This window comes from Monocercomonoides exilis (assembly GCF_001643675.1).
Source record: "Monocercomonoides exilis strain PA203 chromosome Unknown scaffold39-1025343, whole genome shotgun sequence".
In the NCBI taxonomy this organism is placed as follows: domain Eukaryota; phylum Preaxostyla; order Oxymonadida; family Polymastigidae; genus Monocercomonoides; species Monocercomonoides exilis.
This window is the reverse complement of record NW_027150584.1, coordinates 928,820-951,146: the sequence shown is the minus strand read 5'-3', so window position 1 is coordinate 951,146 and position 22,327 is coordinate 928,820. Positions and strand designations below refer to the sequence as shown.

Below are 22,327 nucleotides of genomic sequence, written 5' to 3'. Positions count from 1 at the left end.
CGATTTTTGAAATTGAAATCACCGACAAATTGATTTAAATACATTTGGAATGAATAGTTTTTCGGAAATCTTTTGATTATTTCGAGCAGAAAAACAATCAAAAAATAAGATCTTTTTCCCAGAAGTGAATCAATTTGCATTGATTCAATCAATTCAAATAAATACAATTCATTTCGAATTTTTGTCTTTCTTTTTGGCTTTGTTAAGGCAAATACCATGTGGTTAATACATAATGAATAAGGTCTATTAGGATGAAAACAATAAAATTGTTTGTTGAATAGAAATATTGGGTTATATTTAAAAAAAACTTTTAATTGAATCAACTGATTTTATTTTTTTCCCTTTAATGTGGGGAAGTTTTCTAAATAAAAATTCCTGTTGGATTTGAAAGATTGGTTAACTCAGTTTTGAATCACTGTAATTCTAAAATCACTGTAGAAATATCATAATTGCATTAATTAATAATAGTATAAATAAATAAAAACCTGTTAATCGAATTTTTTAACCGGTCGTTATCTGCCCACTTGCCAATATAAATTTAAAAATTAAAAATAAAATAATTATAAAAGTCAGAATTCTCTAGATCATCCTTAAAGAAGATTTCAGAAGGGGGAAAAAACCAAAAACTGAAAGGAATCAAAAAACTTGATCCATAGCAAAAAGTGCACAACGCAGAAATAAAGAGTACATTTGAACGAAAAGTTATTTTATCAAGATTTTATAGTTGGGCTGAAAGAAACAAGAGAAAAGTGATGTGACCAAGATGAAATAGATATTGAAACGCGTCACTTTGAAGTGTTTTTAAAAAGCATCAGAGAAGCTGAATGAAAAATAGCATAAAACAATCATTTTAGGCTTCATGGTTGTGATGGAATTCTTTTGGAGATGAAAAAAAAAGTGAAATCAAGTTTTGGTAAAGATCATTCTGGATTGTTTATTAGAACTCAATGAATCTTTCTGAAATGGTATTTTATTCTTTGATCGGATATGAAACAGAGCTGACTGACTCATGTTAAACATGTATCACAAAATCCAGGCTTCTGGCGAAGAGATAAAAGTGAAGAAAGAGGGGGAATGATAAGAAATAAAAAGAAACAGGAGAAGGGATCAAAGACAAATTGTCCATTTTGCTCATTTGCAAAAAAGACTCTCTGAATGTGGCTTTTGGATTCCATTGGAATTTCTCAAAATCTGGCCACTTCAACCCTTTGAGGTAGCCTGAATGCAAATGTTTGCTGTTTTGTGAAGTTTCTGCAATTCCGTTCTATCACCAATGCACCTTCCAAAAAATGAACATCATATCTATCAATTCAAATGGAATTCGCAAAAAGCACAGCTCATGTTATCACTTCTGCAACAGACACCAACCAGTGGTGAATGCACATGAAACAAAAGAAAACGAAAACGAAAACAAAAAAAGAAAAGAAAAGAAAGCAAATCCTGATTTTCCCCCCACATCATTCAACACTTTTTCCAATGAAAAACAAATCAAACAAAAAGAAAAACAAAAACCAAAAAGAAAAAAGAAAAAACTAATTCTTCAACTTTGGCTTCCAGCTGTCTCCACCCACCGATTCAACCCAATGGCTGTGCCCCGTGCCACTGCCGCTGCCAGCAGATCCAGCCAAGCTCCTCCCTTCCATCACTGCCTGCCCCACATTCACTGCCCGCACATTCGACAGATAATACGGATTAGAGCGCGGCAAACGCATGGCCGCAGGCGAAAGCAGCTTCGAGCAGCCCTTCACAAGCGGAGATGCCCCGTTCATGCGATCCTTCCCAAGCACTCCGCTCCTATTCCCACCTGCCTGCCCAAACCGAACTGCTTTTCGGATGTTCGGCCCATTCGTGAAGTGCTGGCTACCAGGAGATGATGAGATGGTTGAAGAAAGAGCAGGAGCAGAGGAGCCAGCAGACGAGCGTGTAGATGACAACTCCATTTCTTTCGAGGCAGTCCGTATTTCTCCTCGCTGCTCCGCTTCCTGAGCCAATTGGCCAGAAAAAGATGAATATCTCATTGCTGAAAGCGAAGAGGACGATGTTTGCGATGAAGTGAGCATGTTGCGTGAAGTGGATGTTGGTGATGGTTGCAGAGATTCAGAAGAAGAAGAAGAAGATGATGATGATGAAGATGAAGAAATTGAAGTGTTATTGTTATTGATGTTAGCTTTCATCTCTTCCACATTTGGTCGCACTCCCTCTGAAAGAAATGTGTGGATGTATTTGTCCAGATCATCCCCTTTCTCATCGCTGCCTGGCTCAAATGCAGCTGCACTTAGTGTACTGAGGAACTCAGAAGACTGTTCTGCTGGAAGAGGGAATGAAGAAGAAGAAGAAGAAGAAGACGAAGAGGATGATTCAGAGTGAAGTGGGAAAGACAATGAAGAAACTGTCGATGCTGCTTTCTCGCTGGACGATTGTCGATCCACTCTGTTTGGTGACCGACGATCTGAACCCTCCAGCTGCATGGAATGAACAGTTGCTGCCTGCACCCCACCTTGCAACTCTATGCGCCCTTCCCCATCTACATTGCTTTGAGAAGGATGCAGCGCTTGAAGAGTCTGTGAAGCACCTTCCTCGCTGCTGCTGAAATCATCTCTTCCGATCATTCCATTCCTCCTTGTCTCTTGCATCATGCACTCCCCAGTCAACCCAAACACGTCAGCCTCTTTCTCTGCCATGTTTCCGCTCCCCCAGCTCCTGTTTGTTTCTTGTGTCATGATTTCACGATTCTCCTCCATCTCCTTCTCAAACTCCTCTTTTTGCTTTTCAAACGCTGCTTTCTGCTCCTTGAACGCAGCCTCATACCGCTTCTGGCTCCTCACATGAATCGCAAACAGCTCCGACGATGTTGGCACCACACCCGTCCTCTCATACTCATCGCCCTCCTCCTCTTCCTCAATCTCCATCTCTCCAGTCCCAGACATTCCAGAAGATTGCCCTCTCCATGTCCCCTCGCTCATCCCTCCACTCCTCCATGTCGCTGTCGATGATGAAGAGATCGGCCGGGCACTGCGTGCGCGTCCATAATCCCGAGAAGACTTTGCCACTTTCATTGAACCATCAGCAGACGATGGCAACAACTCCCCAAATGCTCTCGCTGTCATCGGCCGTTGTGCTGAGGAATCGGGGTGGGTGCGCTTCCGAAATGTCCTCGACAATCTTGACAAGCCTGATGGTCCAAATGAACTGGATGTCCTGGATGTCTGTGTCATGCCCCCTTCAAATGAGCTCAGCGATGGAACAGACCCTGTGCTCGAACACCACCCCAGTTCCTTCTCTCCTGCCCCTCCTTTCACAGCAGATTCTCTGTCTCTTTCTCTTCCTCCTCTCCTCTTTTCCACCCCGTCCATTGCTTCTTCCCAGAAACCTTCCTCTCCTTCGTCTTCCTCCAAATAGCCCCTTCCAAGCATCTGCTCTTCTTCATCCTCATCGTAATCCTCTTCATATTCCCCCCACTCTTCTTCATCCTCTTCATCCTCCCACTCATCCTCCCACTCATCATCCACACGCAGTCCAAGCGCCCTCTTCTTCCTCCTCTCTTCCCTCCTCTTCTCCCTCAGCTCTGCAAGATGCCTCAGCTGCCTGTCTGTCGGCTGCGATAGGCGAATGTGTGCAGGTGGCAGAATCGCCTCCACAGACGGCGGGAGAGGTGGGCAGTTTCGCGGCCTGCTCTCATACTTCCCTTCAAACAGCTTCTTCCATTTTTTGCTCTGCCCTTTCTCCAACCCCGTTCCATTCCCTTCCCTTTTGCCCTCTCCTCCACCCCACTCTCCTCTGCTCCCCATTCCTCCTTCTTCCCATCCATCAGTCTCCCACCCCTTCAAACCATTCCCCCGCTCTGTGAATGAACCGCCCACTCTTCTGCTCACCGACAGCGGTGATGTTGTTGAAGGCCGCATTGTCACTGCTCCTGATGCTGACACCGACGATGATGCCGACAGATACGATGAAGAAGAAACAGGCCTCGAATGAGGATCCCATCTTCTTTCTCTTCCTCTGTCTTGCCCCATCCCTTGCTCTCCCTCTTGCCATCCACTCCTCCCCAATCCCTGGCGTGTTCTCGCTCGCACCACCCCCGTCGGCTCCAGCTGGTAGAACCGCGCCTGGTGTGTCTCAACCTCCCCTACCTCTTCTTTCTTCCGCATCCCTCCAGACGCTGTGGTTGGACGCCGCAGCATTAGACAAGGCCCAAAAGCCTGCTGGCAAAAGGAGGATCTTGGAGGTGACTGCATAGAGGCTGACAGATTGGAAGGAGAGCCAAATGGAGAAGAGGAAAAAGAAGAAGAAGAAAACGATGATGATGATGATTGTGCTGGATGAGGACGAGAACGAGAAAACGGACTTTGTGTTTGAGGAGGCTGATGGTTTGGGCTGCTCTGGTTGTTGTTTCTGGTTGAACTGAATGGAGAGAGAGGAAAAGATGAAGACGAAGTAGCTGTTCGTGAAGTGAGTGAAGAAAGAGGAAATGAATGTGGAGTGAACGGGGCGAAAACAGATGTGGAGGTGGTTGACAACGTCAGATTCGGGATAATTGGACGAGTATTGTTTGAAGAAGAAGAAGATGATGATGATGACGATTTAACTCTTTCATTGTGTTTTGTGGGTGAGCGATGTGTTTTCAGTCCTTCTGCCTCATCCATCTTGTTTTCATCTCCATTTCCTTCCTCTCCTTCTTCTTTCTGCTCTTCGCAACCTCCATTTTCTGAATAACCATCCTCCCTCTCTCCTTCTTCTCCTTCATCCATTTCTCCTTCACCGCTCTTCATCATCGCCTTCTTCATCTCCTTCTCTTCTCTCGCCTTCTTCATCTCCCTCAGCCGCATCCCCCTCGGCATCACCCGCACAACCTGCCCTGTCTCGCTGCTCTGCTCCTTCTCTCTCCACGTCTCTGCCAGCTCACTCGCCGAACGCGCCCTCGCCACAAGCTCTGGATGCGGCTGCACACGCGCTGGAAGACGAGACGCTGCAACAGACGAAGAGGAAGAAGAGGAAGATGATGATGATGAAGGATCAGCAGCATTATTCGTGTTCTCTATCAACGATGCAGAAGAAGCAGCCATTGCAGATGAGACAGAAGAGACAGACGAGACAGTTGAAGAGAGCGAGCTACGGTTGGATGCAGCAGACACAGTCGAAAGAGAACGCATCCGCTTGTCCAGAAAGAGCGACTGCTTGTGTGTCATTGAAGAAGCCTTCGCCGGCGCAAACAGCTTCGATTTCTTGTCTCTCTCTGCTGCTGCCCGCCTCTGCCTCTCCCTCTCCCTCTCCTCCTCCTCTTCCTTCTGCCGCCTTCTCCGCTCTCGCTCTGCCTCTTCCTTCTTCTTCTGCCTCTCCTCCTCCATCCGCTTCATCTTCTCTGCCTCTTCCTCTTTCTCTCCTCTCATCGCATTCACAACACGCGGCGACCGGAACGTGTTTTTCGCTGCTGGCAGAATAAATCTTTCATTCACCCTCTTTTCTGACTGAGAAGAAGAAGAAGAAGAAGAAGAAGAAAGCAGTGAGGGAATTTCTGGTCTGTTTGGCTGCTGCACTTGCTGATTGTTTGTGCTCTCTGATTTCACTTCGCTGCCATCCTTTTCAGTTGCCAGTAAATTCACATTTCCATTTCTTTCCTTCACTTCTACTCTTTCTCCTCTTTCTCCCCTTTCTCCCCTTTCTCCCTCTCCCTCTCCTTCTCCTTCTCCTCCCGCCATTCCATTCCCATCTTGTGAAACACTCGAGTGTGTCAGTGACACCAGGAATGGAGCAGAAGCAGAGCCAGAAATTGAACCGCGGCGAGAAGCTGAAGAAGACTGAGGGACAGACACAGAAGAGAGAGAAGAAGTGGTGTGCTCCAAAAGATGCGCCTTCGGAAACTTTCTTTCTTTCTCCCTCAAAACACCTGCTCCTCCGTCTTCGTTGTTCTCCCCATTTCCTTTTGCTCCTCCTTCTCCTCTTCCTCTTCCTCCTCCTCCTCCTCCTCTTCCTCCTTCCCTCAGACACATCTGCACTTCTTCTCTCCTCCCTCCTCTCCTCATGCTCCTTTCTCCTCTTCCTCTTCCTCTATTTCCTCCTCCTCCTCCTCCTCCTCTTGTTCCACTCCCTCTTCTTCTTTGTGTTCTTTGTGTTCTTGCTGAAGTTGCCCTGGCTGTCTTCCAGCCATTTGCACTTCTGCTTCTTCTGCCTCTTCGACTGCTCATTCCAACACTCCCGCTCACACTCCCATTCCAACCCCTCCCTTCTCTTCTCCGGCTTATCCTTCTGCTCCTTCCCCACAATTCTTCTTCCTCCTCTTCCTCCTCTTCTTCTTCTCCATATCCATTGCCCCTTCTTGTTCTGCTCCCAAACATCTCCCTTCGAGCCGTCGCTGCTCTTTGTTTAATTATCCGCTGCTGCTCTTCCCAATACTTGCGAGCCTCCTGCTTTTCTGTCTCATAACGAAGCTTCAGAGATAAAAAAATAGGAAATTGAATAAAAATAAATAAATAAATAAATAAATTATAAATAAATTATCAGAAACAATCAAAAAAATAATTTTATCATTCATTCAAATAAAACATTCAAATTCAAATTCCAATTCATTTTCATTTTCTCTCTCTCATCAGAACAACTCATTCACATTCACATTCACATTCACACACACCTCGTCCTCCTGCGAAAAGATCCTTCTTTTCTCTCTCTGTGTCAGATACCCTCTTTCTCCCTCGCTCAGCACCGCCTCCTCCATCTTCCTCTCAAACTCCACAACATCCATCGGATTCGACGCATAACTCAATGTTCTATTGTTTTTCTCTTTCTCTTTCTCCTTCTCCTTCTCCTTCATCTTCTCCATCTTCTCCATCTCCTGCTGCTTCAGCTCTGGTGAATAGTATGTCTTCATCCCCTTCTTCATCTCCTCTGTGCTCCCGCTCCTCTCCATCACCCCCAGCACCGCCTCTTCCTCCCTCCTCGCCTCTCTCCTCTCTTCTGCGCCCCGCCTCTTCACCGTCCCCAGCTCAAAGTCCATCGCCCTCCTCTTCTTCAGCACGTCGTGTGCCCCTCCGTCCTCCCGCGTCTCTCCCATCTCCCTCCTCTCCTTCTCCTTCGCCCGCCTCTCCCTCTCCTTCAGCTGCCGGTGGAACAGCATCAGACTCTCCTGCAGCAGATTCGCTGCTTTGCCTTCCCTTCTCCCCTCTCCTCTCCTTTTCCCTTCTCTTGCTCCTCCACCTCCACCTCCTCCTCTTCCTCCGTCTTCTTCTTCTTCTTCTTCTTCTCTCAATGGCCTTACTGTTGTAGCTGCTGCTGCTCGCATCCGACTCAAAGACAGTTCCAATGCTGGAGAAATGGGATATGAAGAAGAGGAAGAAGAAGATGAATTAGAAGAAGAAGGATTATTTTGAGTGAAAGAGAAGATGTTTCGTGTGCGTGTGGGTGATGCGGAGTGAGGGCGAAGAGAAGAAGAAGAAGCAACTGTTGCATCAGATGAGGCTGGTGAGTTAGAACGAGTGTAGCTTCGATGCAAAGCAGACGGAGAGGCAGAAGATGAATGCAAATAAGATGGATAAGACGAATAGGAAGGATAAGCAGCAGCAGAAGAGGAAGAGTATGGTGAGGAAGAAGAAGGAAAAGCAGCAAAAGGGTCAGAAGAGAACAGAGCAGCCGAGCGGGACGAGTATTCTCTCCCTCTCTTCCTCTCCTTCTCCCTCTCCACTTCTCTTCTTTTCCTCTCTTCTTCCTCCTTCGCCTCCTCCCTTTCTCGTTGCTTCCTCTTCTCCGCTGCCACTTCTGTCGGCAGAACAAACTTGCTTTCGATAATCTTCTCGCCATGCAGCTCCCGAAACACTGAAGAAGATGTTGGCGTGGGCGGTTCAAACGGCTTGGGCTTTGTGAAGAGGCGATCAAAGGTGGTGACTAGAAGAGTGCTCTGAAAAATTAATGCATGAGGATTGATGTGTGAGTGAAATAAAATAGATTAAAAATAAAGGAAGAGATTGAAAATATTTGAAGAGAAATATGAGAGAAATGCATCATTATATGAAAAAAAAATACACATAAAAAAGTTTATAATCTTTAAGTTTATCCATCAAAAGATATGACTCAAAAATATAATCTCTCTCTTATTTTCTAACAAAATAATCACAAAAAAAAAAAAATAAAAATAAAAATAAAAATAAAAATCATTCTTCGCTCTTCTTCATCACACACCTTCGGCTTCTCATCTGAAGGCGGAACCAGCCCTTCTCTCCTAATCAGCTTCGCCATCGCCCTCTCCTCATCAACATCGTCATATCGCAGATGCGCCGGGAGTGCGGGTATTTCGTGTGGAAACGTCCCCGTCCGCAGCAGCTTCGGGTTCGGCATGACACAATTCAGCTGCTCTGTGAAGATCTCCTCTTCTGTCCTCTCCAGCCCATACGTCACATTCGGATCGGCAAACACAAACGCATCTTCTTTTCGCCGAATGCGGTGCTTCCGCGGCGGGTCGCCTTCTTCTTCTGATGGAGGGCGATACAGACGCCGTGATACACCTGTGGCTGGTCGGCGGGGCGGAGAAGGGGAAGGAGAAGAAGAAGAAAAGGAGGAGGAGGAGGAAGAAGAAGAAGAAGAAGAAGAGAAAGAGGAGGAAGGAAAAGACGAGGTGGGAGATGAAGTCAGACAGGAAGAGGCAGAAGATGGGCGGAGGTGGAGCGTGGATGGGTGATTATTCAGCAGCTTTTGCTGTTCTTGCTGCTCTTCTGCCGAAGAAGGCAAAGAAGAAGAAGAAGAAGGCGAAAAAGAAGGAGAAAAAGGTGAAGATAAACTGAATGTGCTGGCAGACATCGGACTTTGCTGTTCTGACGGGCTATGGTGCCTCACGAATGAAACAACCATCTCTTTCCCTTCTCCTCCTCCTCCTTCCCCCTTTCCATCCATAATTGACTTGTTTGTTTCATTTTGAGAAGTGGAAGAAGAAGAAGAAGAAGAAGAAATAGAACGTGTTTCTTCATCGACTGAAAGCAAACGCTGCTTCTGTTCCCCAAAAGGCATCGAGCCCCGCCCAAATGCCCCTCTTCTCATTCGCCCTTGTTTCTGATTCCGCCCCATCTCCGCGACCACCAGACGAGACGTCTCCTCCACCACCTCCTTCTCGTACTCATCGTCCAGAAACTGCAGCAATTCTTTCATGCTCCGCGTGTCTGACGGCTTCGCTGGTCCGTGCACTTTTCCGCCTTCCTTCAGCTTGTCTTGCTCTTTTTCTTGCAAGCGCAACGATTCGAAGTCTGGAATTGGAATTGTCAGCTGCAACAGATCGAAAAAATCAGACAGTCGAAGCATCTTTGGACGAGACGAACGAGGATCCAATGAAAGAGTTGAAAGAAAGTCTTCAAGACGCTTTGGTGATACAACACGATTGCAAAGCTTTTTGAATGAGAATTATTTTTAATTATTGATTTAGAACAGAAAAAAAAAAATAATCTCTTCTTATGACCAAGCAGTTAAAAAGAAAACAGGATACTCGAAGTAATCTTGCAAGTTCGCTTTCTTTTTCAATGTTCACTCCTGTTCCCCCGGCTTCAAATAATGTGAATGTTGTGTAATACTTATTTAACATTGCCATGCTGTAAACAAAATTTTTGTATAATTGCAAATAAAATCAATTATTCAAAAATAAAAACACAAAACCTCAATCCTTGTGACACGCATAAATTCAAAACCGCTTCCAAAGATAGTATCTTTTCAAATTGTGAATTTTCTCCACTACTATCAAGAAAACTTATCAATGCATATTTTAATCAAATGTATAAAAATAAGCAATATCGTTCATCAAATTTTCAGTATGGAGCAAACTGTTTAAACTGATGATTGTGTAAAAGATGTTTCCATTGCTCATAATTTAAACCAGGAGCATCTTTCTCATTTGCTCCAGACCAATTTTTAATTTGATCAAGGGGAGTAGATGGAAACTGAAGAATTTCGAAAAAAAAACTTAATTCTTCCCAAGTTAAAAAACCATTCCCTTGAAAATCAAACATAACTGAATTGTACTGGGATAGATCATTAATGTCTCAAGTTTTATGTTCTCCTGACAAACATAGAAAATATAGACTTCGACTTCCTGGAGAGCCAATTTTTTTATCTCGCGATAGTCTTTTCAATGTGCTTGGATTAGTGACTGATGGCTTTTCAGAAAATGAGTTGAACGCTTTGTTATCGCTTTTTAAGCATATTGGAGTATTTTTGAGATGTATTATTCTTGAAAGTGATACGTCCACTTTTGAGAATATTGTTAAGAGCCTTTGTAAGTTTTCATCAAGTCAATCATCGGGGGTTGTTCATGATTTGAAATCATTCATTGGTTTGGCTTTTTTTTCCAAAAAAATTTATTTGAAACGAAATTAGAAAATCAACCAATGAGCTTTATTGGAGAAAGTCAAACAAAATCAAATAAAATTGATTGGTTACCATTGAGCAAGCATCATTCAAATTTTATTTATGAAAGAAATGAAGAAATATGCAATGAAAAAGAAAATTCATCTTCTTCTCCTCGCTCATCAGAGAAAACGGACACCGAGCCTAATTTGAAAAGTGAATTATTCAAGTCAAAAAAGGATGATCGAAAGTTATTGAAAGATGTGAAAAGTTTGAGAATTTTTGCTTTTCTTTTTTAAAAATTTAAGAACTGATTATATGTTTGTTTTCCACTTTAACCAATTATCGCAAAAGAATACAAATTGTATACTGAGCATATAGCTTTGCGTGCATCGATAAATAAACGAGAAGCAACTACTTTTGCAAATGGATCGTTTTTGGCCTTAATTAACAAATTGATCAACAAAGATATTTGGTATATTGAGTTTGAAATAAAGGAATGCAACTCTGTGGCTAGCTCAATTTTTATTCTACGAACTGAAACACTTCCAAAAAATAGCAAAGGCAAGAAAAAGAAAAGTAATTCCACGATTTCATTGCCTCCATTATCAAGTTTTCCTCCGCATGTTTATAAAAGATTGCCAAGTTCGGGGAGCATGCCCATGAGTCCACTTTTGCATTTAATGAGAAGCATGATATGCAGATATTCTTCAACGGGAAATGTTTCAACAAGTGTAGAGTCAATGAAAGTGAATAAGCCTTTTTCTTTGAATGATACAATTGGTTGTGAAATTGATATGAAAAAGAAGAGGTTATCATTCTATGTTAATGGAAAGCAACAGCCCGTTTATGTTAAGCATATCCCAAAGAATGTTCGATGTGGAATGCTTGTAAGAGTTGCAAATACAAAAATTGTTCTTAAAAAGATGGGGAAAATCGAAAAATCACGCTTTCAAAAATCAAAATCTGAAACGTCCCTCTCTTGGATAATTTCAGATGTATCAACTTTGTAAATGTTATGTTCTACTTTGTTATTTTAAGTAATTTCTTTTTCTTTTTTTTTAATTTTGAAAAAAAAATAACAGTATATTGAAAAATGGAACAGATTGTTTTTCGAAAGGATTCTTCAAACAGAAAATTGCACAAAAGAAACAAATATACATATATTAAGGAAATGAGCCTATAACAGATTGCACATCTGGCTCATTCTCAAATGACTAATGTCCAAGTCCAACAGCATCCTTAACTTTGTCCATCATTCCAGGTTCTTCTGGCTTCATTTTCTCTCCAGCCTTATGAGCTCCTTCAGAAACTTTATCCATCATTTCTCCAGCTTTTTCGCGGATGTTGTGACCCATTTCTTTCATTTTATCCCCTGCTGTATGCATGGCTCCCTTAACGTTCTCCTTTGCGTTGTGAGCAGCGTCTTTCATGTTTTCCTTTGTGTTGTGTGCTGCATCCTTCACGTTCTCCTTTGTCTCATGTGCACTCTCCTTCATTGCGTCCTTGCTGTAGCTTGCTGCATCTTTCATTGAGTCTTTTGCTTTTTCAGAATTGCTTTTGTCAGAGCTGAAATCAAGTTGATGCAGGGGAAAAGATTTAAATTATAAAAAATTTAAAGATAAACAAACAACATTGCTTTCAATTTTTGAATGACAAAGTTCCAGATTTTTGCGAGGATTTATACTTTTTTAGGTTAGTAAAGTGAAAACATTAGCAAAACATGTTCCCGCAGAAATTTAAAAAAGTATATTTAATTCATCTTCTTTTGTTTCAATGAAGATTGTTTTAAAAAAATTTAATTTGGAACTTCGATTATCTCAACCAAAAAAATGAAAACTCATATTTAACTCGTTTGATCAAACTCCATAACAATATTTAGTTCTGTACACTCTTTTATTGATTATTCGAAAAAATTACTCTTGTCCTAAAAAAGAGTGTAATTAAAAAAAATTACCCAAAAGGTATAAAATAAAATCGCTCATCTGTAAATGCATTTCTCCCCAAACATTCAAAATACACATTAAATTTTCTTCATCTTAAAACAATCATTAATTCAGCGGCAGCACAAGACCCTCATAAGCCAAGACAACTTCGATCGGAGCCTTTGGAGGATTCGATTGCTGCGCCGCTTCCTTCACAACAGCATTCGCCTGCTCGTCAAGAACACGCAGTCCGTTTTCGTCTCTCTCAAAATACCTCTTTCTGAAAGTTGTATGACATATGATATTGAACATGGGGGGGGGGAAATTAAATTAAAATTAAAAGAAATAAAAATAAATAAAATAATAATCATAATAAATAATTTATAATTTATAACAAAACACACGAGAAATGTGTCAGCACCAGTCTATTCACCTTCAGTCCCACCGCTCTCTTGGCAGCATCAACAGCAGTTGAATGGCCCCACTTCCACGCCATCTCCACAAACTCTGCTGCAAATGTGGACTCGTGAATGAGTGTATCCACTCTCCCTGTCAGCTGCTCGGCCACACGCTGCCAGTCGCCTTCATCGCCGATTCCAACGATCTCTTCGGATTGAGAGGAGGAAGAGGAAGAGGAAGAAAAAGAAGAAGGTTTATTTTGTGATAGAGATGCCGGAAGGAAAGAGATAGATGCAGTTGAAAGCGCAACAGGAGAAGAAGAAGAAGAGGAAGAAGAAGTAGAAGAAGAATTCAATGGCTGCTTTTCAAGATTATCCTTTTGTTGAGTGATATTTTCATTGATTGTATTTGTGTTTGTGTTGATGTTAGTATCGAGATGAGGCGATGGAATGTCCACGTGTGAGGCTGTTGATGGCGATGGGGCAGGTGGAGGAGCAGATGAAGAAGAGGAAGAAGAAGAAGATGATGATGATGATGAACGGGCAGAGGAAGGAATGAATACAGGTACATCCACAGTTAATAATGTGAGAGAAGAAGAAGAAGAAGATGAAGATGATGATGATGATGATGATGATGATGATGGAAGCGAAGATGAAGGAGATGAAGATGTGTTGCTGATTGAAATCGTTGAGACTTTATCGCTAAGAGATTCATTTGGAGTAACATCAGAAGTTGATGATGATGATGATGACGACGACGACATAGAAAATGAAGGAGCCGATGCAGACAATGCAGACGAAGAAGGAAGAATGACGCCTTCGCTTTCTTTCGCATTCCCTTCATTTTTCACAGTTTCTGCATTCTTCTTCTTCCACTCTTCTTCTCTTTTTTTCTCTTCTTCCGCCTCTCTCTCCTTCATCTCCCTCTCTTTCTCCTGCATCCACGCCATCCCTTCCCCTGACCGACCCCCCATCCCTTTGAACCTCCAAGTCCCCGCAGCACGCCCGTATCCCGAGCAGCAATCTCCACAAAGCAATATACGATGCCTCTTCTGTATCACTTTTGGTGGGGAGTGGAGGGGTGGAATTTTTTCATCGAAATGAAATTTAAAAAATGATAAATAAGCTAAAAATATAAACAAAATAACTGCAAACTTTGAGATTTAAGAGGATCTTTAACATAAGCAGGTTGAATATCATAGACTTGAAATGGATGAACAACGTTCAAATACTGAAATGGCGGCTTTGGCGTTGGAATAAAAAACTGAACTGATTCGCCTCTTTGCAAATATTCCCACAATTCACCACTTGGAACATTTAATTGATGTGCAAGCACTGGACTAAAAACATATTGGAATACAGGTACATCTACATAATACCCAAATGAACGAACTGTATGTGAAAGTGGATATGCAACAACATTGACGTCACGATTTCTAACGTGGAATAACTGCATGCTCATATCACTTCCAGGACCAGAGATGTGAGTTTCCATATGACCTGGCTAACAAACATTATTCACACTCAAAAAAAATAGGTTTTTTCATACCAATTCAATAACGTTTAACGGATAACTTATTTTCATATCGGTTAAAGGTGCAACAACCTCAAGCATTGCCTTTAAACCGATTGGCCCCACCAAATCAACAGGAGTTGTCCGATGATGAAGTGACAATGAGCAGAGCAGACCAAATAAACCATAGACATGGTCTCCATGAAGATGGGTGATAAATATCGCATCTACATCTGAAAGTGAAATCCCTGGATATCTCAAGAATTCTCTTTGTGTGCCTTCACCGCAATCAAACAGCCAGATTTTATTATCATGGAATTGAAGTATCGTTGCGCTGGTGTTCCTCTTTAAAGAGGGACTCGACGATCTAATTCATCAAAAAGTATTATAAATACACAGATAAAAATTAAAAAAATCATTTGTTTATTTCATAAAACAGTAAATAGCGTACGTTGTCCCAAGAAAAATCAAGCGCATCGATCTTGACCATTCTTTTGATTTTTGAATGAAAATCTTCGATAATTTATTAATTTGTCATGTAATAATTATCAAAAAGTTGGTTTTAAAACAAAAATAATAAAAAATAAGAATTTTTTTATATAAATATTAACGCTTTCGAAAAATTATATTGATGAAAAAATAAATTTCTATAAAATAAAACAATTGTAATAACAAATAAAATAAAGAAAATAACACAAATGTTAAAAAAATATTTTTTCAACGAACAAACAAAATTAAGACTTTCTAAAACCTATATTCTTCTAACGGAAAAAGACATATAAACGGAAAACGATAAATTTTAAATCAATTCGGCAAATAACTCCAAAATATAAACAAAAACGCAGATAATAAATCCCAAAGCGAAATGGTCTACGAAGGAGTTGAAGAGGAAGATGTTGCTTCTTCAATTTTTGAACTGGATGAAGAAATGTTCTTCACAATATCCAATGCTCCTTCAACATGAGCAATATCTTGCATAACTCCTTCATGCTTGTATCTGCATATGCCATCTTTGTCAAACACATACGTAACGCGGCCCGGGAGAAATAATGCTCGTGGCACCTTCCACTGTTTCCTAATTTTTCCTTCCAAATCAGAAAGTAAAATGAAATTTAGTTTGTATTTTTCAATAAATTTACGATGTGATTCTACTGAATCAGAACTTATTCCAATGACAACAGCTCCATAATCGCAAAATTTCACATAATTGTCTCGAAAAGAGCAAGCTTCCTTTGTGCAAACATGCGAGTCGTCTTTTGGATAAAAAAATACTACTACGGGCCCTTTGCCAAGCTTTGAATAAAAACTTATTGGGTTACCTTCGGCATCGGGCAAAGAAAAATCTGAAGGTTTTTCTCCAATTTTAACTTCCATGATATTAACAAGCAGTAAAATAATATGGTTTACTAATTCTCCGAAATAATAAACATCATCACATATTCAAATACATTTCTCTTGAATAAGATGTTTAAAATTTACACACAGGGCACATGGATATAGATTGAAAAAATACAAAAAGGTATCAAATTTTTTTGTTTACAAAAATAAAAATTATAAAAAATTAATCTGCTTTGATAATTACATTCATATCGAACTGTTATGTTTTTGTTTCATTGGAGCACTTTTTATAAATAATTTAAATCTAATATAAATGAAATGTTTGAAATTACACTCCACAGAAATAAGTATCATTTCAATATTTTAACTTCGTAGTAATTATATATGAAAATTTCAACTGTGAAGCTCACTAATGAAGATGAGCTGTGAATTCATCTCGATTGCAAAGTGAGAAAAGCTCATTTGTTGAGCTAATCCATTTATTCAGCTTGAGGAATGGAAGATAAAACTCTTTTTCCAGTTTTTTCGGTGATAATGAGAATACCAATTATATTTTTGAACAGACAGAAACAATTTGATCCAATTCGATGTTCAAAACAATAAAATGATAACGCTAAAAGAGATCATTTTTTCAAGTGAGAACAATAATGAGCCTGATCATAAATCTGACATTTTTTTTCTTTTCTTTAATTAAAGAAATTGAGTGAATCTTAGGAAATGGTACGTTTTCCTTAAAATCATGCATTTATCTTCAACGATGCATCTGTTCATATTAAATGGCTATTATTCTTTTTATTCGAAGTTTCTTTTTTAGCTTTTAATTCCAATTTTGAAGAGAAGTTTAACATTTCTAAAAAGTTTAAAATTTTATTTTTTTAGAAAATTTTGTTTCAAAACAGATTGAAATTGGAAAGCTAATGGCATTCGTCAGTGGTCTGCTTTATTAAGAAATGAAAAAGAATTTTGCATTCAACAACAAATAACATAATTTTCTACACCTTTGTTTGATCCACGCGATCTCAATACAATTGAGCCAGAAAAGCTCATTAAAATATCTTCATATCCTTCTTCTTCCAGTGTTTCTATCACTTTTTTTTTCAACCATTTCCATTCTGAAATTTCAATTTCTCCTGAAATTTCTTCTATAAAATCTTCTCTGATTTCATTTTTCCTTCCCTTGTTCAACCATTTTGATATTAATTTGAAGAAGCGCATGCAAGGTGAAATAACATCATCCACCAAAGTTGACTGTTGGGTTTCATTCATGAAGTATTTGATGGCATCACTTTTCAACACATCATCAACACTCACACCATCTGTTTCCATAATGTCTCCAACATAATAATAGCTGTTTTCAGATAATCCGTTTCCAAGATTCATTGACTTTTTGCATAGACTGATAATGCAATCAAGCAATTTCACATTTTCTTCTGTCTTAATCTTTGCAGAATAGAAATACCAATAAATAGAATCAAGCCATTCGGATATCAAATTGCAAATGTCCCTCTTTCCCTCCTTTCCTTTTTCATCGTCTCCATTTTGTTTTATCAAATTCATCGTCATTTCAAGCTCAATCAATTCTCCCTTCGCTTCTCTCGCAAAATGAAGCTCATTCACAATCATATCTTCCAAACTTTTGTCTTCGTTTAATCTATTGATCAATAACTTCCAAGCAGATTGATAAGCAAGTCGTGTTAAGTTGCGATGCACCTGATGGAATTTGATAACTTCTTTGATCTCGTTCAGATGCTGATCTTTTCTTTCTTTCTTTTTTGATATTCGTATTGGCATTCGTTTGAAAAAAATATTTAAGAAAAAAAATAAAGGCATACCACATATTTCCAAATATTGCTCAAAGTCAGTAATGCCAGTTCAACTTCTTCTTGTGCTTCCTCTTTATCTTCCTTTTTTGATGCAGATTTTACAAGATAACATACCAAAATTGAAAGCATTTTCTTCGGAATTTTTCCATAACAAATGATAGGATAATTCATCAAATAACAATCACACAGATCAATTAATAAGTTTTCGTTTTTTTCTTCAATTTTCATTTCTTCCTCAATTATCATCTTCCCCAATCTTTTTTTTAATGAACACTTTCTAAAAGAATCATCACTACTGTTCTTCAGAGTCTTGTTATACCCAATTTGTTTCAACAAATAAATGGCATTTTCAATTGATATTTTTTTTTCTTCAGTCATCATATAAATGTTATTATATAAGCCTTTTTCAAAAATAAAGTTTAGCTCTTTTCTGTCCATCTTTGTTATCACTTCAATCATTTCGCATGTTATCTGTTTTTGTTCAAGATCTCTGAAATGATTCAATTTATGAAACAAATCTTCAGTTCATCATTTCAAAAAAATGAGAAATGGATAAAAGATTATTATATTTATATTTCATTTGAAAGAATCAAACCAAAAAACTTTTCTGGTGAAGAGCTTTGAAGCATTTTTCTGTTCTTCAGGTATTAACAAAAAAATTTTGCAGTCGCTATCCAAAAAAATTAATTCTTTCAACCTGATATCAATTAAAAAATTTTGAATTCAAATAATTGGTATATTTTTATCCTTTTCAATTCAATAATTTCAAATGATAAAACTGTAAAAAGTGTTTTCAATTCAGAGAAAAGCAATTATTTGTATAATGGTTAATATGAGATCGAATTTGATAATTAATTATTGAATTGAACTTGAAACAACTTTACCATTTTTTATTCAAATTTTGTAAAACATATTATTCGAAATTGTTTAACTTTTTATTCGAAATTAATAAACTTATTATTTGAAAATGGTAAACTTCTTATTCAGAATTTTTCGAATTGGGTGTTTTTTTATAAACAATTTCTTGTGAAAATTTGGATTTTGGCTGAATGTCTGAAAGTGATGTAAATGGTTGAGGGTAACACTGCACCACAATTCAAAGAGTATATGTGTGATTATTTTTGAAATTATATTTTTTCCTTCATAAATTTCGGTTCAGAATTTATTCTTGAATATCAATTTTAAAAAAATTGAAAAGTTAAAAGGCTTATTGAACGCATTTGAATCTTTGATTCAAAAAAATCATATGTTTTTAAAACAGTTGTTGTAATTGAAGCATTTGAATGCAATATTTCTTCCTAATGATAAACAATCTTTGGAAAAACAACACACCGAAAAAAGTTATGATTTCAAAAATAATCACACATATTTTCCAGCATTAAATACAGATATCGCATAAAATACCGTCCATCGCACAAAAATCAGGACAAGATCGATTCCTTAATAACAACAAGAAGAAAAATTTTGTTTAATTTCCTAAAAATATATCTCATATATGCAAACTCATTTCATACGCAAAACTAAGCCTGGGTGACTTCAGACTTTTGTCTAAAGGAAATCTACTTTTGTCTGACTAAAAAAATTATTGAAGTCAAAAAGCATTAAAATCTCATCAAAATTATTCAAAAGTTTAACAGTTTATCGTTCGCACACTAAATAAAATCAAAGGAAAATGGAAAATTAAAATAGAACATTAAATAATCGATACTTTTTTTTTTGAAATAAAGAACACTTTAATGGGTGTTGACAGGATCAATTTTTTGGAAATTGCCTAAGTCACAGACTGGTCAATCTTTTTTTGACTTTGTCAAATTTTTGTGTCAACACCCAACATAATTGAATGTTAAAATCATTTGAGTGAATTTCATAATGCCTTTATGGATAAACATATTAAATGCATCGTTTTTTGATTGATTTATTCACTTTGAATAGCTAAAACACACTTTGAAGTGTATCTTCAAATGACCGGATTAACAAAATAAAGCGAAAAGAAAAAAGATGAAAGCATTCATGAGTCTTTTTCGTTTCCTTCAACAACTTCCTCGTGCTCTTCTTTTGGTAGTTTTTCTTCGACATGTTTGACATATTCTCATATCACATTTTTCTTTGATAATTCTCATGACTTAATTGAAGATGCAATGGAAGACGGAACTGATGAAATAGAATGTGGAGAAGATGATGTGGAGGTGCTGTTTTCAAACCAGAAGATCAATTTTACTTCCCAACTGGAACCAGAAAAGAGAAAGAAGTTTGCGATCAAGTGGTGTGCTCCTTATCATCTTGCTGGGATACACGAATTGGACAAAGTGTTGACAGATTCGTTGTGACAATTTTGTCGAATCAATCAAAAGAGATCAGGGATTTATGTTTCAAGCTGTTTCTGGATTTTTTGAATGAAGCACAAATTTTCATATTTGAAGACTACATACAAAAGTTCTACACAGAGATTACAAAGAAAGGACCTATTCAAACAATATACAAAAACATCTGTTTTTCATTGGTTTCGTCTCCATGTAGCGAATAAAGCTGCGAACGTATCTTTTCAAGGATGAAAAGGATCTCTGGTGACAGAAGGCATTCCCTATCATCAGAAGCTCTAAATGATTTTTTAACTATTTAGCCTTTTCACAAAAGTATTTTCGTTTCACAATACTTTCGATAAATTTAAAAAAAACAATAAATCATCTGTTTTCTTTTTTGATTTTTTCAAAAATCATCAATCAATATTTTCATGAATAAACTGCATATTTGAAAATAGTTCTTGAAAAGCGTTAATATCAATGAGAAAATAAAAAGAAGAACATCTGAAAGAGGAAACTGAATGCAATATTCACTATGAACGTCAACAAGAAAAAAAAATGAATTGATTTTCCTTCTCTTTCACTCAAATCTCACTTCTGTTGTGTGAAAATGTTCGAAACGTTGTCATAACTTCCAACATATTATGTTTGCCTTGCATTCTGTCTTCTCCACGGCTTTGTGCATATCTCTATGCTTTCTGAATTCCATTCTTGCTTGCTGATTTTTTTTTTATTTTAACGCTTCACTGATATTTCCTCTTCAATTGCAACTTCTTTTCCTTCTTCGCCATCTTCTTCTTTTTCACTCACTTCTTTCCCAACGGAGCTATCGTCCTTTCCCACACCCACCACAGATCGTTGCTATGTTTTCCCTCATCCCACAGCCGGTCATCCATCTTGTTTCTGACAACCAGCTATTAGATGCCGTGCTGTTCTCCATCAACAACTGCTTCTGCCTCGGCAGAGACGACCTGTCGCTTTTGAGGGCAGCACTCATCACATCAGACATCATTCCCATTGGAACGGATGAAAGCACTACAACAGATGATGAAAGAAGTGTTGAAGAAAAAGAAGAAATGAAACAAAAGAATGACTCTAGTGATAAATCATCATCGCCATCATTGTCATATCCTTCTTCATCTTTTTCCTTTTCTTCGTTTCTTCTCAATTCATCAGTCGAATTCCAAGGCTGTGCGTTTCAGCTGCCTTTTGCATCAACCCCGCTTCACTCTCCAAATGCAGCACCTGATCTGTCAAGCCGTGGCTCTTCTCTCTTCTTCAATGCTTCCACTTCAATTGATGAGATTGTTCAAAACAGGAATTCCAATGGCTCTTATTCGCTTTCATCTTCCTCTCCTCCCCTTTGCGTATCTTCTTCTTTCTCTTTTTCAGCAATTTCAGATCTGTCGCCTTCTCTCTCCAATTATAATACAATATCTCCATTGGCTTCTTCATCTTATTCGTTCGTTGTTGGCTCGCCTTGTGCTCATTCCCATCTCTTTCCTGATGCTTTTCCACAAACAACCAGCTCTTCCACCTCCTCTTTCCCTTCTTCTTCGTATTCCTCTTCGTATGTGTAATTTTCTCTGCCAAATTCTTTAGTTGCTCGCTTTCCTGTTGCTTTTTGCCCTTTGTGCACTTGTCTTCCGTTGTGGTTTTAATCCGTTTGAGCACATTCAGCTGAGAGAGAGAATGAGTAATATAGAAATTGATGCGGAGAAGTGGAAGCTGGGATGGACGATGCAAAGAGAGAATGAGAAGGAGAAGGAGAAGAAGAGGTCGAACATTCATTTGCCATTTGAAAGGATTGTGAAGATTGTGCAAGTTACAATGAAGCATACACTCACATAAGCATAAGAGTCATTCATTGTTCCATGTTGAAATAACAAGCTGCAGAACACCGAATGCAGCAGAAAGAGATACAAAGCTGTTCTCTGAGTCAAGTGGCATGGACTAAGTTCCTCCTATCTCGTTTGAGTCTCCCTGGTAGCATTTCTCTTTTTCTCGCTCTGTAAAGCACATTCCGCAGTTGGTGGCAAGCTCTCAACCAGCTTCATGTTCTTCTTCTTTTCCTTGCTCTCCTCTTCCTTCTTCTTCTTCTTCTTCTTCTTCTTCTTCTGCAAATAATTCAGCAAAAAATTACCAAAAAAAAATTCCATCGTTCGTGTACGTTCAATTTATTCCGGAGATAATTCCATAACTCAATTGAAAACAGACATGTCAAATTAACAAAAGAAGAAGAAGAAGAAAAAGAAGAAAAAATTGTGTGAATTGTTGATGATATATTGAAAGAAGATCCAGAAGACAATGATGATGATGAATGTTTTTAATGAGATGATTAATAGTTGAAAATTGAGAAGATGAGAGTCAATTGATGTCAACGGAGAAATTCATCGAAATTCTCTTCTTCTGGATTTTGTCTTCTTCTGCAAAGGAGAAATCTCTGAACAATTTTCACTTTCAACTTAATCTCTTTCTCTCTTTCCATCAAAAAATATGAAAAATTGAGCGTTCCCTTTTTCATTCCATGCCTTCTTCTTTCACTTCCACTTCTTTCACAAAAAAATCATCTTTCCTCAAAAATAATTCTTCGCCAAAGCCCAATGGAAGGCATCTTCGATTTATCTTTAATTTCATCAATCTTCATTTCATTTTTCTTCTTTGCTTTTCTTCTTCTTCAAAGCCATCCACTCCTTCTCTCTTTCAGCATCTGAATAAA

At 38.7% G+C, this 22,327-nt stretch overlaps 7 protein-coding genes across 7 annotated transcripts; 2 read left to right on the top strand and 5 right to left on the bottom strand.

Annotated features, from left to right (window-relative positions):
- Nucleotides 1-946: 946 nt before the first annotated feature.
- MONOS_6179 (uncharacterized protein) lies at nt 947-9,955 on the bottom strand (the record flags this gene model as incomplete). Its single annotated transcript, XM_067876390.1, has 7 exons — nt 947-6,425; nt 6,626-7,885; nt 8,167-9,360; nt 9,458-9,560; nt 9,625-9,714; nt 9,790-9,905; nt 9,953-9,955. 7 exons carry the CDS (start codon nt 9,953-9,955, stop codon nt 1,533-1,535), a joined length of 7,659 nt encoding a protein of 2,552 aa, XP_067723075.1. The 3' UTR covers nt 947-1,532.
- A 47-nt stretch (nt 9,956-10,002) lies between these two features.
- MONOS_17968 (uncharacterized protein) lies at nt 10,003-10,894 on the top strand (the record flags this gene model as incomplete). Its single annotated transcript, XM_067870941.1, has 4 exons — nt 10,003-10,297; nt 10,342-10,581; nt 10,666-10,795; nt 10,876-10,894. 4 exons carry the CDS (start codon nt 10,003-10,005, stop codon nt 10,892-10,894), a joined length of 684 nt encoding a protein of 227 aa, XP_067723074.1.
- A 502-nt stretch (nt 10,895-11,396) lies between these two features.
- On the bottom strand, nt 11,397-11,968 carry MONOS_6180 (uncharacterized protein). Its single transcript, XM_067876392.1, has 2 exons — nt 11,943-11,968; nt 11,397-11,880 (listed from the first exon to the last, which is right to left on the bottom strand). Exons 1-2 carry the CDS (start codon nt 11,945-11,947, stop codon nt 11,529-11,531), a joined length of 357 nt encoding a protein of 118 aa, XP_067723073.1. The 5' UTR covers nt 11,948-11,968; the 3' UTR covers nt 11,397-11,528.
- Nucleotides 11,969-12,156: 188 nt separating this feature from the next.
- On the bottom strand, nt 12,157-14,631 carry MONOS_6181 (putative ribonuclease Z). Its single transcript, XM_067876393.1, has 5 exons — nt 14,599-14,631; nt 14,184-14,514; nt 13,790-14,138; nt 12,641-13,694; nt 12,157-12,516 (listed from the first exon to the last, which is right to left on the bottom strand). Exons 1-5 carry the CDS (start codon nt 14,622-14,624, stop codon nt 12,363-12,365), a joined length of 1,914 nt encoding a protein of 637 aa, XP_067723072.1. The 5' UTR covers nt 14,625-14,631; the 3' UTR covers nt 12,157-12,362.
- Nucleotides 14,630-15,531, bottom strand: MONOS_6182 (peroxiredoxin). The gene has a single exon (XM_067876394.1). It carries the CDS (start codon nt 15,519-15,521, stop codon nt 15,018-15,020), a length of 504 nt encoding a protein of 167 aa, XP_067723071.1. The 5' UTR covers nt 15,522-15,531; the 3' UTR covers nt 14,630-15,017.
- Nucleotides 15,532-16,336: 805 nt separating this feature from the next.
- On the bottom strand, nt 16,337-18,130 carry MONOS_18663 (uncharacterized protein). The gene is made up of 3 exons (XM_067871703.1): nt 17,904-18,130; nt 17,318-17,826; nt 16,337-17,252 (listed from the first exon to the last, which is right to left on the bottom strand). The coding sequence occupies exons 1-3, from the start codon at nt 17,935-17,937 to the stop codon at nt 16,455-16,457; spliced, it is 1,341 nt and encodes a 446-aa protein (XP_067723070.1). The 5' UTR covers nt 17,938-18,130; the 3' UTR covers nt 16,337-16,454.
- A 2,341-nt stretch (nt 18,131-20,471) lies between these two features.
- Nucleotides 20,472-21,188, top strand: MONOS_6183 (uncharacterized protein; the record flags this gene model as incomplete). Its single annotated transcript, XM_067876395.1, has 1 exon — nt 20,472-21,188. The coding sequence occupies one exon, from the start codon at nt 20,472-20,474 to the stop codon at nt 21,186-21,188; it is 717 nt and encodes a 238-aa protein (XP_067723069.1).
- Nucleotides 21,189-22,327: the final 1,139 nt, after the last annotated feature.